Source organism: Engystomops pustulosus, chromosome 5, assembly GCF_040894005.1.
Source record: "Engystomops pustulosus chromosome 5, aEngPut4.maternal, whole genome shotgun sequence".
Lineage (NCBI taxonomy): Eukaryota > Metazoa > Chordata > Amphibia > Anura > Leptodactylidae > Engystomops > Engystomops pustulosus.
In genome coordinates, this window is record NC_092415.1 from 4,849,140 (window position 1) to 4,865,112 (window position 15,973).

At 43.7% G+C, this 15,973-nt stretch overlaps 1 protein-coding gene across 1 annotated transcript; it reads left to right on the forward strand.

Moving 5' to 3' along the window:
- Nucleotides 1-464: 464 nt before the first annotated feature.
- On the forward strand, nucleotides 465-13,914 carry LOC140133927 (fucolectin-like). The gene is made up of 5 exons (XM_072154616.1): nucleotides 465-475; nucleotides 2,870-2,901; nucleotides 5,603-5,679; nucleotides 9,747-10,041; nucleotides 13,599-13,914. Exons 2-5 carry the CDS (start codon nucleotides 2,897-2,899, stop codon nucleotides 13,756-13,758), a joined length of 537 nt encoding a protein of 178 aa, XP_072010717.1. The 5' UTR covers nucleotides 465-475; nucleotides 2,870-2,896; the 3' UTR covers nucleotides 13,759-13,914.
- Nucleotides 13,915-15,973: the final 2,059 nt, after the last annotated feature.

Sequence of the window (15,973 nt, forward strand, 5' to 3'; positions counted from 1 at the left end):
TTATATTCTTGTACATAGGGGGCAGTATTATAGTAGTTATATTCTTGTACATAGGGGGCAGTATTATAGTAGTTATATCCCTGTACATAGGGGGCAGTATTATAGTAGTAATATTCCTGTACATAGGGGGCAGTATTATAGTAGTTATATTCCTGTACATAGGGGGCAGTATTATACTAGTGATAATCTCTACCAACTTGGGGTACAGCACATATCTCCCCCAGCCACGTCACCAGGACATGTAGGAGATGAGTACGTGGAGAGAGGGGAGGACCAGCTGTGATTACCGGGCAGGACGAGGGTTTGATGACCTGAGGAGATTATTGCTATTTTGGTGAAAAAAAAAGGTTCAGTTACTTAAGGAATGAATAAAAAAATACAAAGTCCCAGAGGGAGGAGAGATCAGAGTGTATGGGGTATAAATACACAGCAACGAGCCCAATTCAGTCACTGAGATCTCCTGGATCAGAGTCATGTAAGTACCACCCTATGTACAGGACTAATGAGGGGGGATACAATCTATTACTCTCTGTTATCAGCCATTACATCCCGGGAAGAGGAGACTGTACAGGGGGGGATACAATCTATTACTCTCTGTTATCAGCCATTACACCCCGGGGAGAGGAGACTGTACAGGGGGGGATACAATCTATTACTCTCTGTTATCCGCCATTACATCCGGGGAAGAGGAGACTGTACAGGGGGGGGGTACAATCTATTACTCTCTGTTATCAGCCATTACATCCCGGGGAGAGGAGACTGTACAGGGGGATATAATCTATTACTCTCTGTTATCAGCCATTACACCCCGGGGAGAGGAGACTGTACAGGGGGGGATACAATCTATTACTCTCTGTTATCAGCCATTACACCCCGGGGAGAGGAGACTGTACAGGGGGGATACAATCTATTACTCTCTGTTATCAGCCATTACATCCCGGGGAGAGGAGACTGTACAGGGGGGATACAATCTATTACTCTCTGTTATCAGCCATTACATCCCAGGGATAGGAGACTGTACAGGGGGGATACAATCTATTACTCTCTGTTATCAGCCATTACACCCCGGGGAGAGGAGACTGTACAGGGGGATACAATCTATTACTCTCTGTTATCAGCCATTACACCCCGGGGAGAGGAGACTGTACAGTGGGGGATACAATCTATTACTCTCTGTTATCAGCCATTACATCCCGGGGAGAGGAGACTGTACAGGGGGGATACAATCTATTACTCTCTGTTATCAGCCATTACACCCCGGGGAGAGGAGACTGTACAGGGGGGGGGGATACAATCTATTACTCTCTGTTATCAGCCATTACACCCCAGGGAGAGGGGACTGTACAGGGGGGGATACAATCTATTACTCTCTGTTATCAGCTATTACATCCCGGGGAGAGGAGACTGTACAGGGGGGGATCCAATCTATTACTCTCTGTTATCAGCCATTACATCCCGGGGAGAGGGGACTGTACAGGGGGGGATACAATCTATTACTCTCTGTTATCAGCCATTACATCCCGGGGAGAGGAGACTGTACAGGGGGATGCAATCTATTACTCTCTGTTATCAGCCATTACACCCCGGGGAGAGGAGACTGTACAGGGGGGGGATACAATCTATTACTCTCTGTTATCAGCCATTACATCCCGGGGAGAGGAGACTGTACAGGGGGGATACAATCTATTACTCTCTGTTATCAGCCATTACATCCCGGGGAGAGGAGACTGTATAGGGGGGATACAATCTATTACTCTCTGTTATCAGCCATTACATCCCGGGGAGAGGAGACTGTACAGGGGGATACAATCTATTACTCTCTGTTATCAGCCATTACACCCCGGGGAGAGGAGACTGTACAGGGGGGGGGATACAATCTATTACTCTCTGTTATCAGCCATTACACCCCAGGGAGAGGGGACTGTACAGGGGGGGATACAATCTATTACTCTCTGTTATCAGCTATTACATCCCGGGGAGAGGAGACTGTACAGGGGGGGATCCAATCTATTACTCTCTGTTATCAGCCATTACATCCCGGGGAGAGGGGACTGTACAGGGGGGATACAATCTATTACTCTCTGTTATCAGCTATTACATCCCGGGGAGAGGAGACTGTACAGGGGGGGATCCAATCTATTACTCTCTGTTATCAGCCATTACATCCCGGGGAGAGGAGACTGTACAGGGGGGATACAATCTATTACTCTCTGTTATCAGCCATTACATCCCGGGGAGAGGAGACTGTACAGGGGGATGCAATCTATTACTCTCTGTTATCAGCCATTACACCCCGGGGAGAGGAGACTGTACAGGGGGGGGGATACAATCTATTACTCTCTGTTATCAGCCATTACATCCCGGGGAGAGGAGACTGTACAGGGGGGATACAATCTATTACTCTCTGTTATCAGCCATTACATCCCGGGGAGAGGAGACTGTATAGGGGGATACAATCTATTACTCTCTGTTATCAGCCATTACATCCCGGGGAGAGGAGACTGTACAGGGGGGGGGATACAATCTATTACTCTCTGTTATCAGCCATTACACCCCGGGGAGAGGAGACTGTACAGGGGGGGGGATACAATCTATTACTCTCTGTTATCAGCCATTACACCCCGGGGAGAGGAGACTGTACAGGGGGGGATACAATCTATTACTCTCTGTTATCAGCCATCACATCCCGGGGAGAGGAGACTGTACAGGGGGGATACAATCTATTACTCTCTGTTATCAGCCATTACATCCCGGGGAGAGGAGACTGTACAGGGGGGGATACAATCAACTACTCTCTGTTTGGGGTAATGGGGGTGAAATAATTGATGAAATTGTTTCTGAATAATGGAATAAAACATTTTTCTTTCAGATATCATCGAGAAGAAACCCGAATAATATGGGGTAAAGTGATTGTTCTCTATGTGTTATGCACTTTCCATATGGTGACTTGTCTTTAGTCTAGTGTGTTGATGTATAGCAGAATGGGGCTCATTTACTAAGCGCCATGCATCAGTTTTCTGTGGGACTTCGCACTTTCTTTTCGGTATAAGCTGCTTGTACAGGTCTATAAGAAGTGTCACACGCATCCGCTGCACTATTCTTCATGTGTCACTAATTAGGGGCATCCGCTGCTCAGTGGGGCCGTGCGCTAGATTTATCATGCAAAGTTTAACAGTAGTGTCGCACGCCCCATGTTAGAGTTGCACCAAAAAAAAGTTGGTGCCATTCGTCAGGAAAGTGCCGGGGGCGCCAGATTCATGAAGAACATGCATCATAAATCATGTATCTGACGCACCCTGCATTATACACAGGTAAATGTCCATAGTACACACTGCACATAGTACACACTGAACATAGTACACACTGTACATAGTACACCCTAAACATAGTACACACTGCACATAGTACACACTGAACATAGTACACACTGAACATAGTACACCCTGCACATAGTACACACACTGCACATAGTACACCCCCTGCACATAGCACACACCCTGCACATAGTGCACCCCCTGCACATAGTACACGCTGCACATAGTACACATACTGCACATAGTACACACTGAACATAGTACACCCTGAACATAGTACACACTGCACATAGTACACCCCCTGCACATAGTGCACCCCCTGCACATAGTACACGCTGCACATAGTACACACACTGCACATAGTATACCCCCTGCACATAGTGCACCCCCTGCACATAGTACACGCTGCACATAGTACACACCCTGCACATAGTACACGCCATGCACATAGTACACACCCTGCACATAGTACACAGGACACTACACATAGTACACACCCCCTGCACATAATAAACCCCCTGCACATAGTACACACACTGCACATAGTACACACTGCACATAGTACACACTGCACATAGTACACCCCCTGCACATAGTACACACCCCCTACACATAGTACACCCCCTGCACATAGTACACCCCCTGCACATAGTACACCCCCTGCACATAGTACACCCTGAACATAGTACACACCCTGCACATAATACACCCCCAGCACATAGTACACACTGAACATAGTACACCCCCAGCACATAGTACACCCTGCACCTAGTACACCCCCTGCACATAGTACACCCCCTGCACATAGTACACACTGCACATAGTACACACTGCACATAGTACACCCCCTGCACATAGTACACCCCCTGCACATAGCACACCCTGCACATAGTACACACCCTGCACATAGTACACCCCCTGCACATAGTACACCCCCTGCACATAGTACACCCCTTGCACATAATACACCCCCTGCACATAGCACACCCTTCTCATAGTACACACCCTGCACATAGTACACACCCTGCACATAGCATACACCCTGCACATAGTACACACCCTGCACATAGTACACACTGCACATAGTACACACCCTGCACATAGTACACACCCTGCACATAGTACACACTGCACATAGTACAACCTGCATATCGTACACACCCTGCACATAGTACACCCTACACATACTACACACCGCACATAGCACCCACACTGCACATAGTACACCCCCTGCACATAGTACACCCCCTGCACATAATAAACCCCCTGCACATAGTACACACACTGCACATAGTACACACTGCACATAGTACACACTGCACATAGTACTCCCCCTGCACATAGTACACACCCCCTACACATAGTACACCCCCTGCACATAGTACACCCCTGCACATAGTACACCCCCTGCACATAGTACACCCCCTGCACATAGTACACACCCTGAACATAGTACACACCCTGCACATAATACACCCCCAGCACATAGTACACACTGAACATAGTACACCCCCAGCACATAGTACACCCTGCACCTAGTACACCCCCTGCACATAGTACACCCCCTGCACATAGTACACACTGCACATAGTACACACTGCACATAGTACACCCCCTGCACATAGTACACCCCCTGCACATAGTACACCCCCTGCACATAGCACACCCTGCACATAGTACACACCCTGCACATAGTACACCCCCTGCACATAGTACACCCCCTGCACATAGTACACCCCTTGCACATAGTACACCCCCTGCACATAGCACACCCTTCTCATAGTACACACCCTGCACATAGTACACACCCTGTACATAGCATACACCCTGCACATAGTACACACCCTGCACATAGTACACACTGCACATAGTACACACCCTGCACATAGTACACACCCTGCACATAGTACACACTGCACATAGTACAACCTGCATATCGTACACACCCTGCACATAGTACACCCTACACATACTACACACCGCACATAGCACCCACACTGCACATAGTACACCCCCTGCACATAGTACACACACTGCACATAGTACACCCCCTGCACATAGTACACACTGCCCATAGTACACACACTGCACATAGTACACCCCCTGCACATAGTACACCCCCTGCACATAGTACACACTGCCCATAGTACACACACTGCACATAGTACAAACACTGCACATAGTACACCCCCCCCCCCTTCTATGGGTTATAGTAGTGATATACCGCCCCTCCTACATGATCCTCCTACAGTTGTTATATTTCTGAGTTTCTCTTCCTCTTCCTCCAGGGCTCCTGGAGGTGCTGCTGGTCCTCTTCTGGTCTTAAATATTTTGGGATCAGTGGTTCATGAAACTAAACCTCCAGGTAAGATCTTCACGTGTCCCACAATAGACTTACAGCATGAAGACTTGTAACGGCACCACTAGAGGGGCTAGAGTGCAGGGGCGGGGCTAGAGTGCAGGGGGCGGGGCTAGAGTGCAGGGGGCAGGGCTAGAGTGCAGGGGGCAGGGCTAGAGTGCAGGGGGCAGGGCTAGAGTGCAGGAAGCAGAGAGAGAGACAGAAATCTCAGCACCACGGCCGTCACACAGAAATCCAAGATGGCGGCTGGACCCTAAGTGAGAAGTTCCAGGGTCGTGTCTAGGGGCAACTGAAATTGTGTGCACCAGGACTGATAGACACAGGTGGGATTATATCTGTGGATTTGATGGATTCTTGTTAATAACAGTGAATTGGAGAATGTGATATTCTGTTATCCTGAGTATAAGAAACTTGTCTTTGTGGGAGGACAACCCCTTTAAGGAAAGGTTAGAGAATTCTTGGCTAGTAGATACTGTGCGCTGCCTCATCACATGACTTTTCACTGGTTCCTTTATTTGGCTCATTCAGTCTTGTAATCATCTTTTACCCAAGGCACAAATTGAGAATAAATCACCCCCAGCACAGTCCTCACACTCCGAAAATAATATCTGATGCTCCCATCACCTATTGCATCAATATAGGGACGGATAGGCAGCCCAATATACATCCACTCTTGCCTCTCCAGCCGTCACCTTGTTACCCCACTAGACATGCACGCTCAGCACTCCAGCCGTCACCTTGTTACCCCACTAGACATGCACGCTCAGCACTCCAGCCGTCACCTTGTTACCTCACTAGACATACACGCTCAGCACTCCAGCCGTTACCTTGTTACCCCACTAGACATGCATGCTCAGCACTCCAGCCGTCACCTTGTTAGCCCACTAGACATGCATGCTCAGCACTCCAGCCGTCCCCTTGTTAGCCCACTAGACATGCATGCTCAGCACTCCAGCCGTCCCCTTGTTATCCCAGAAGACATGCACGCTCAGCACTCTAGCCGTCACCTTGTTAACCCACTAGACATGCATGCTCAGCACTCCAGCCGTCACCTTGTTATCCCAGAAGACATGCACGCTCAGCACTCCAGCTGTCACCTTGTTACCCCACTAGACATGCATGCTCAGCACTCCAGCCGTCACCTTGTTACCCCACTAGACATGCATGCTCAGCACTCCAGCCGTCACCTTGTTATCCCAGAAGACATGCACGCTCAGCACTCTAGCCATCACCTTGTTACCCCACTAGACATGCACGCTCAGCACTCCAGCCGTCACCTTGTTACCCCACTAGACATGCACGCTCAGCACTCTAGCCATCACCTTGTTATCCCACTAGACATGCACGCTCAGCACTCCAGCCGTCACCTTGTTATCCCACTAGACATGCACGCTCAGCACTCTAGCCATCACCTTGTTACCCCACTAGACATGCACGCTCAGCACTCTAGCCATCACCTTGTTACCCCACTAGACATGCATGCTCAGCACTCCAGCCGTCACCTTGTTATCCCACTAGACATGCACGCTCAGCACTCTAGCCATCACCTTGTTATCCCACTAGACATGCACGCTCAGCACTCTAGCCATCACCTTGTTACCCCACTAGACATGCATGCTCAGCACTCCAGCCGTCACCTTGTTATCCCAGAAGACATGCACGCTCAGCACTCCAGCTGTCACCTTGTTACCCCACTAGACATGCATGCTCAGCACTCCAGCCGTCACCTTGTTACCCCACTAGACATGCATGCTCAGCACTCCAGCCGTCACCTTGTTATCCCAGAAGACATGCACGCTCAGCACTCTAGCCATCACCTTGTTACCCCACTAGACATGCACGCTCAGCACTCTAGCCATCACCTTGTTACCCCACTAGACATGCATGCTCAGCTCTCTAGCAGTCACACAGCCGCATTTTACAAGGCTATGGATTTATGGAGCATACATTAAAGGAAATCTTTATCCATTCTGATAAACCAGGGACCATTACGCACCGTGACTGTGGGAATCTTCTTATATCTGTTATCCATGGCCTCCTTATCTAAAATATGATAATGACCCTGAGGGGCTATCCTAGTACCTCTGTGATCTGGATTTACAGGCTGTTACACTGTCTCACCCTCCTCCCTGCTCCTCCAGCGTGTAAGTCATATCATAGCGAGGCTAAGGTAGCCCCTCAGTCTCATTAGCATAATTTTACAAGTCGATTTTAGCATGCCATGAATAACAAGAAGATACCACAGTCCCGGTACCTGGATCTATGACTAATGTCCCGGGTTTATCAGGACGGATTGTGATGGGAGATTTCCTGTAAAGTAATGGCTTTAATACAAAAGGGGTTCAGTGCTTATAAAAAGATATTAAAAAGTTACAGAATAAAATGACACAAAGTTTCAGAACCACCCACTGATTATTTAGTCTGAAGTCTCCTTCATGATTGGACAGAGTGTTAATGAGGGGGAGTGTCCAGGAATATTTATAATGTCTCTTTGGGGCTCATTTACTAAGGGTCCAAACGCCGCCCGACGGATACAGGATATCGGGCACACGGTCTTAGTAAATTGCGCCGGACCCGAATCCTCGTCGGACAACGCACCGCGGGATCATGACAGGACCGGGTAAATAAATCTGCCCCTTTGTCTCCAAGTCCTTGTGGGGGTAAGTGCGTGTGTCAGGGGGGGGCCATGTGTCTCTCTGATGACCAGGCGTGAGGTCAGGGGTTATCAAGCCGTATAACTCCATCTTCTCATAAACCGCGTCAGGCTGCGTTCACACGTGGCGTTTTGGATGCGTCTTGTGTTTTTACGTTGCAATGCGTTTGGCTACTGTGGGAAAATTTTTCTTAATGGCTGTAAGTGAAAATGTTTACACAACTGTTTACACTTCCACGCATTGTAACATTGAAAACCGCATGTGTTCTGATCCCGGGAGGGGTAATCGCCCCGTAGCCGTCCAACATGGGAGTATTTTCAGTTTAAAGAGAACCTGTCAGCAGAAACAGCTGAACACCTTCTAGATCTTATCTATTTCTTGCCCCTTGTCTGTAAAATCTTCTTTGAAGTGACACGAAATTTGGTTGTATAAAGTCAAGGAGGCGGAGAATATAACACTGAAGTCAAGCTCTCCTCACTTCAGAATACCATCTTCTCTGTAACTGATGGTCCTACATCCAGACACTTCACTAACCAGATCTCCTTCATTCTGAGGTGAGGAGAGCTTGACTTCAGTGCTGAACGCTCCGCCTCCATGACTTTATACAACCAATTTACATCTCACTTCAAAGTAGATTTTCTGGATGATGCCTCCACCCTGAGCCATGAAAGAAACATCGGGGCAGATTTACTTACCCGGTCCATTCGCGATCCAGCGGCGCGTTCTGTGTGGAAGATTCGGGTCTTCCGGCGATTCACTAAGGCAGTTCCTCCGACGTCCACCAGGTGTCGCTGCTGCACTGAAGTTCCTCGGAATGCACTGAACTTCACCAAGACGGGCTGGGGCAGGTAAGCGCGTGTCAAGCGACACTTTTTTTTTTTAAAAATGCGGCGGTTTTTCCGAATCCGTCAGGTTTTCGTACGGCCACGCCCCCCATTTCCGTCGCGTGCACGCCGTCGCCGATGTGCCAAAATCCCGGGGCAATTCAGGGAAAATCGGCGCCAAATGGAAAAATTTGCGTAACCCGCTTGAAAAACGCGATTCGGGCCCTTTGTAAATGACCCCCATTATGTGAAAGGTGGTAATCTGCTTCACAACATACTGGGAATAGTTAATTAGGTCACTTTCTGGTGTCAGGTTCCCGTTCATATTCTCACGACTCTATGGCAGGATGTAGTCGCTGTGCACAGCCTCATAGTCCTCCAAATATTCCACGCCTCTTGCAGTCACAATCTTTGGAATTTTTTATTGATTATTGATTGTTTTTCGGCAGGATGTAGATCACATAGAGCAGCTGCGCGTCCTTCCGGATCTGGCGGAGGATCCGGTTATTATATTGGCATCCAATCCCCGGTCCATGTTCCTATCGACAAAGGGTGACACTCGAATCTTATGGTCATTATCTTCTTGTTCCCTCAGAGGGGGTAAATCTGGCACTAAAGGGCATCGCCTCCAGCGACTCCATCGCCTCCAACGGTTCAGTTACTGGTTTAGCCGCTAAAGCCATAGATGGAATACGAGTTTCCGATTTCTTCAAGGGACACTGCTCTCTCACCAACGGCCTGAACAACCCAACGTGGTGGAAGGTGGACCTGAAAAAATCCTACAAGATATCAAGTGTTTTCGTTACAAACCGAGATGATTGTTGCACCGAGCGACTTCTACACGCTGAGATCCGAATCGGGAACAACCCTGATCACAACCACAACCCAATGTAAGTGTTCAGGTGATGGCCTGAGGGTCTGCTGCTCTATGTTACATATAATACACAGGTTCAGCTGCAGATTTCCAGAGTCTGAATGGAGTTCATGATCTTTCCAGAATGACAGTTTTCTCTATAGGTTCTGCCGAAATGAATAATAATTCCTTTATTTATATAAAGAACATAAATCACACAGCGATACATTATACACACACATGTATACGCACCACACACAAGTACCAATATATTCACATCACACACATATACACATGTATAAACATCACACACATATACACATGTATACACATTACACACATATACACACGTATACACATTACACACATATACACATGTATAAACATCACACATATACACACGTATAAACATCACACATGTATACACAACACACACATATACACACGTATAAACATCGCACACATATACACACGTATAAACATCACACACATATACACACGTATAAACATCACACACATATACACATCACACACATATACACACGTATAAACATCACACACATATACACATCACACACATATACACATGTATACACATTACACACCACACACATATACACACGTATAAACATCACACACATATACACACGTATAAACATCACACACATATACACATGTATACACAACACACACAAGTACCAATATATTCACATCACACACATATACACACGTATAAACATCACACATATATACACATGTATACACATTACACACATATACACATGTATAAACATCACACACATATACACACGTATAAACATCACACACATATACACACGTATAAACATCACACACATATACACATGTATAAACATCACACACATATACACATGTATAAACATCACACACATATACACATGTATAAACATCACACACATATACACATGTATAAACATCACACATATATACACACACGTATGCACATTACACACATATACACACGTATACACATTACACACATATACACGCGTATACACATTACACACATATACACATGTATAAACATCACACATGTATACACATCACACACATATACACACGTATAAACATCACACATGTATACACAACACACACATATACACACGTATAAACATCGCACACATATACACACGTATAAACATCACACACATATACACACGTATAAACATCACACACATATACACATCACACACATATACACATGTATACACATTACACACCACACACATATACACACGTATAAACATCACACACATATACACACGTATAAACATCGCACACATATACACACGTATAAACATCGCACACATATACACATGTTTAAACATCACACACATATACACACGTATAAACATCACACACATATACACATGTATACACATTACACACAAGTACAAATATATTCACACCACACACATATACACACATCATACACATGTATAAACATCACACACATATACACATCACACACATATACACAAGTATAAATATCACACATGTATACACACATATACACACCACACACATATACACATGTATACACAACACACACATATACACACGTATACATAACACACACACATATACACACGTATAAACATCACACACATATACACACGTATAAACATCACACACATATTCACATGTATAAACATCACACACATATTCACATGTATAAACATCACACACATATTCACATGTATAAACATCACACACATATTCACATGTATAAACATCACACACATATTCACATGTATAAACATCACACACATATACACAAGTATAAGCATCACACACATATACACATTACACACAAGTACAAATATATTCACATCACACACATATACACACCACACACATATACACATGTATAAACATCACACACGTATACACATGTATACACAACACACACAAGTACCAATATATTCACATCACACACATATACACACGTATAAACATCACACATATATACACATGTATACACATTACACACATATACACACGTTTAAACATCGCACACATATACACACATATACACATCACACACATATACACAAGTATAAATAGCACACATGTATACACAACACACACATATACACATGTATACACATTACACACATATATACACGTATACACATGTATAAACATCACACACATATACACATTACACACATATACACAAGTATAAATATCACACATGTATACACACATATACACATTACACACATATACACACATATACACATTACACACATATACACACATATACACACATACACACATATACACATGTATAAACATCACACACATATACACATTACACACATATACACAAGTATAAATATCACACACATATACACATGTATACACATTACACACAAGTACAAATATATTCACACCACACACATATACACACATCATACACATGTATAAACATCACACACATATACACATCACACACATATACACAAGTATAAATATCACACATGTATACACACATATACACACCACACACATATACACATGTATACACAACACACACATATACACACGTATACATAACACACACACATATACACACGTATAAACATCACACACATATTCACATGTATAAACATCACACACATATTCACATGTATAAACATCACACACATATTCACATGTATAAACATCACACACATATTCACATGTATAAACATCACACACATATTCACATGTATAAACATCACACACATATACACAAGTATAAGCATCACACACATATACACATTACACACAAGTACAAATATATTCACATCACACACATATACACACCACACACATATACACATGTATAAACATCACACACGTATACACATGTATACACAACACACACAAGTACCAATATATTCACATCACACACATATACACACGTATAAACATCACACATATATACACATGTATACACATTACACACATATACACACGTTTAAACATCGCACACATATACACACATATACACATCACACACATATACACAAGTATAAATAGCACACATGTATACACAACACACACATATACACATGTATACACATTACACACATATATACACGTATACACATGTATAAACATCACACACATATACACATTACACACATATACACAAGTATAAATATCACACATGTATACACACATATACACATTACACACATATACACACATATACACATTACACACATATACACACATATACACACATACACACATATACACATGTATAAACATCACACACATATACACATTACACACATATACACAAGTATAAATATCACACATGTATACACACATATACACATTACACACATTACACACATATACACAAGTATAAATATCACACATGTATACACATCACACAATGTTCAACTAATGCATCAGCATAACAATACGATGGTGGGGGCGGCCTCAGGCTCTGGGGGGCACGGCTGGGTGAGAGGATGAGCAGGAAACATTACATTTATTTATTGCCCAATTATTTTATGTTGTAGCCTAAAGGGTTTTTCCTTCTTTCTGCTGCAGATGCGCCGAGGTGAAGACTGTCGCCAGTTCTAACATTGGGTTCTGCTGCGGCGGGATGGAGGGGCGCTACGTCAGTGTGAGTGTCCCACGCAAAGAGCAACTGTCCCTGTGTGAGGTCGAGGTCTATGGAGACCTCAAAAAAGTCCTCCATTGTGCCTGAAGGTTCCAGGAGAAGATGAAGAGCATCAGATCTGTCCTCCATCCGCTCCTCTGCCTTCTCCTTCTCTGTATCCAGCGATATAAGGAATGGAGGGGCCATGTCGTCCCCCAATACTTCTGCGTTTGGTAAAACTCAAAAATAAATTTCTTCTCACTGCTCCGCCTCTTCTTCTTTTTGAATTTTCAGTTACTACTCCCATCATCCACCTTCTTGTAAGTCAATGGCAGTGAAAGAGTTAATCAGCATCAGAGAAAATAAAAGGTTTAGGGGCACATTAGGGTCAACATGGGCTGTATACAAATTGTGGAGCCTCTGTGTATATAACCAGAACCAAGCTTACACAAAGTACCAGAACCAAGCTGACAACATAGACACAATACCAGAACCAAGCTGACTACAAACATACAGTACTAGAACCAAGCCGACTAAATAGATGCAGAACCAGAACCAAGATTACTACATAGACACAGTACCAGAATAAAACTGGCTACATGGACACATTACCAGAACCAAGCTGACTACATAAATACCGTACCAGAACCAAGATTACTACAAGGACACAATGCCAGAACCAAGCTGACTACGAACATACAGTAGTAAAACCAAGCTGACTAAATAGATGCAGTACCAGAACCAAGATTACTACATAGACACAGCACCAGAATGAAACTGGCTACATAGACACAGTACCAGAACCAAGCTGACTACATAAATACCGTACTAGAACCAAGATTACTACAAAAACACAGTACCAGAACTAAGCTGACTACATAAATACAGTACCAGAACCAAGATTACTACATAGACACAGCACCAGAATGAAACTGGCTACCTAGACACAGTACCAGAACCAAGCTGACTGCATAAATACCGTACCAGAACCAAGATTACTACAAAAACACAGTACCGGAACTAAGCTGACTACATAAATACAGTAACAGAACCAAGATTAGTATATAGACACAGTACCAGAACTAAGCTGACTACATAAATACAGTAACAGAAACAAGATTAGTATATAGACACAGTACCAGAACTAAGCTGACTACATAAATACAGTAACAGAACCAAGGTTAGTATATAGACACAGTACCAGAACTAAGCTGACTACATAAATACAGTAACAGAAACAAGGTTAGTTTATAGACACAGTACCAGAACCAAGCTGATTACATAGACAGTATAAAGAACCAAGCTCACTACAAAGATACAGTTTCAATATTTCATGTACACAAGAACCCAACTTACAGCATATACAGTACCAGAACCTAGCTAAGTCCATATTAGAATAGAGCACACTATTTAGATACAGTTGTAAAACCAAGATAATTGAATATAGATAATACCAAGACTATCTAAATACCTAAAACAGCCCTGCACCCCCCTAATCGTGTATCAAAAAACCTTAGATAATTAAGCTCTAATACACAGTAATATCCCTGCCCCCTTAACTGCATAAGAAGGGAGAGGTTTGGATGGAGAGACAAACAAGTAAAATTTCTGGCTCTCACAGACCTGTAACTTCTCCTCTAACCAAGCCAACCCGTAAAAAAAAAAATGTTTTTAAACAATTAATAAAGTTTTTTATAAAATTCATAAATTAAATAAAAGTTAAAGTCACCTAAACACCAACATTCCCTAAACACACGGTAAATGTTGGTTATTACGTGTTTTTGCAGTTATGACTGTGTGGGGGAAAAGTAGAACATTTAGAATTTTGAAAATCGAGAATTTTTCCAAATTTTCACCAAATATCAAATTTTCTCATAAATAAATAGAAAACATAACAACTAACAACAATTTTTAACTTACATGAAGTACAAAATATCACGAGAAAACAATTTCAAAATCACTTGGATATGTTAAAGCTTCCAAAGTTATAATGGGCTGTGCCAGGAAGCTGGAAAGTGGCTTCAGCGGTAAGTATATATCCTCGCTGTAGCTCCCGCCATGGTCCAGGATAGTAAATAACTGCTCTTAGCTATAACAAAATAGAATGGTTAACATTCTACATCTTACCTCTCACATCAGCGTCTTCTACTCATTGCCTGTAGTAACCAATCACAGCTCAGAGCTCATATTAATGACCTGTGGAAGAGCAGCAACCAATCACAGCTAAGAGCTCATATTAATGACATGTGGAAGAGCAGCAGACAATCACAGCTCAGAGCTCATATTAATGACCTGTGGAAGAGCAGCAACCAATCACAGCTCA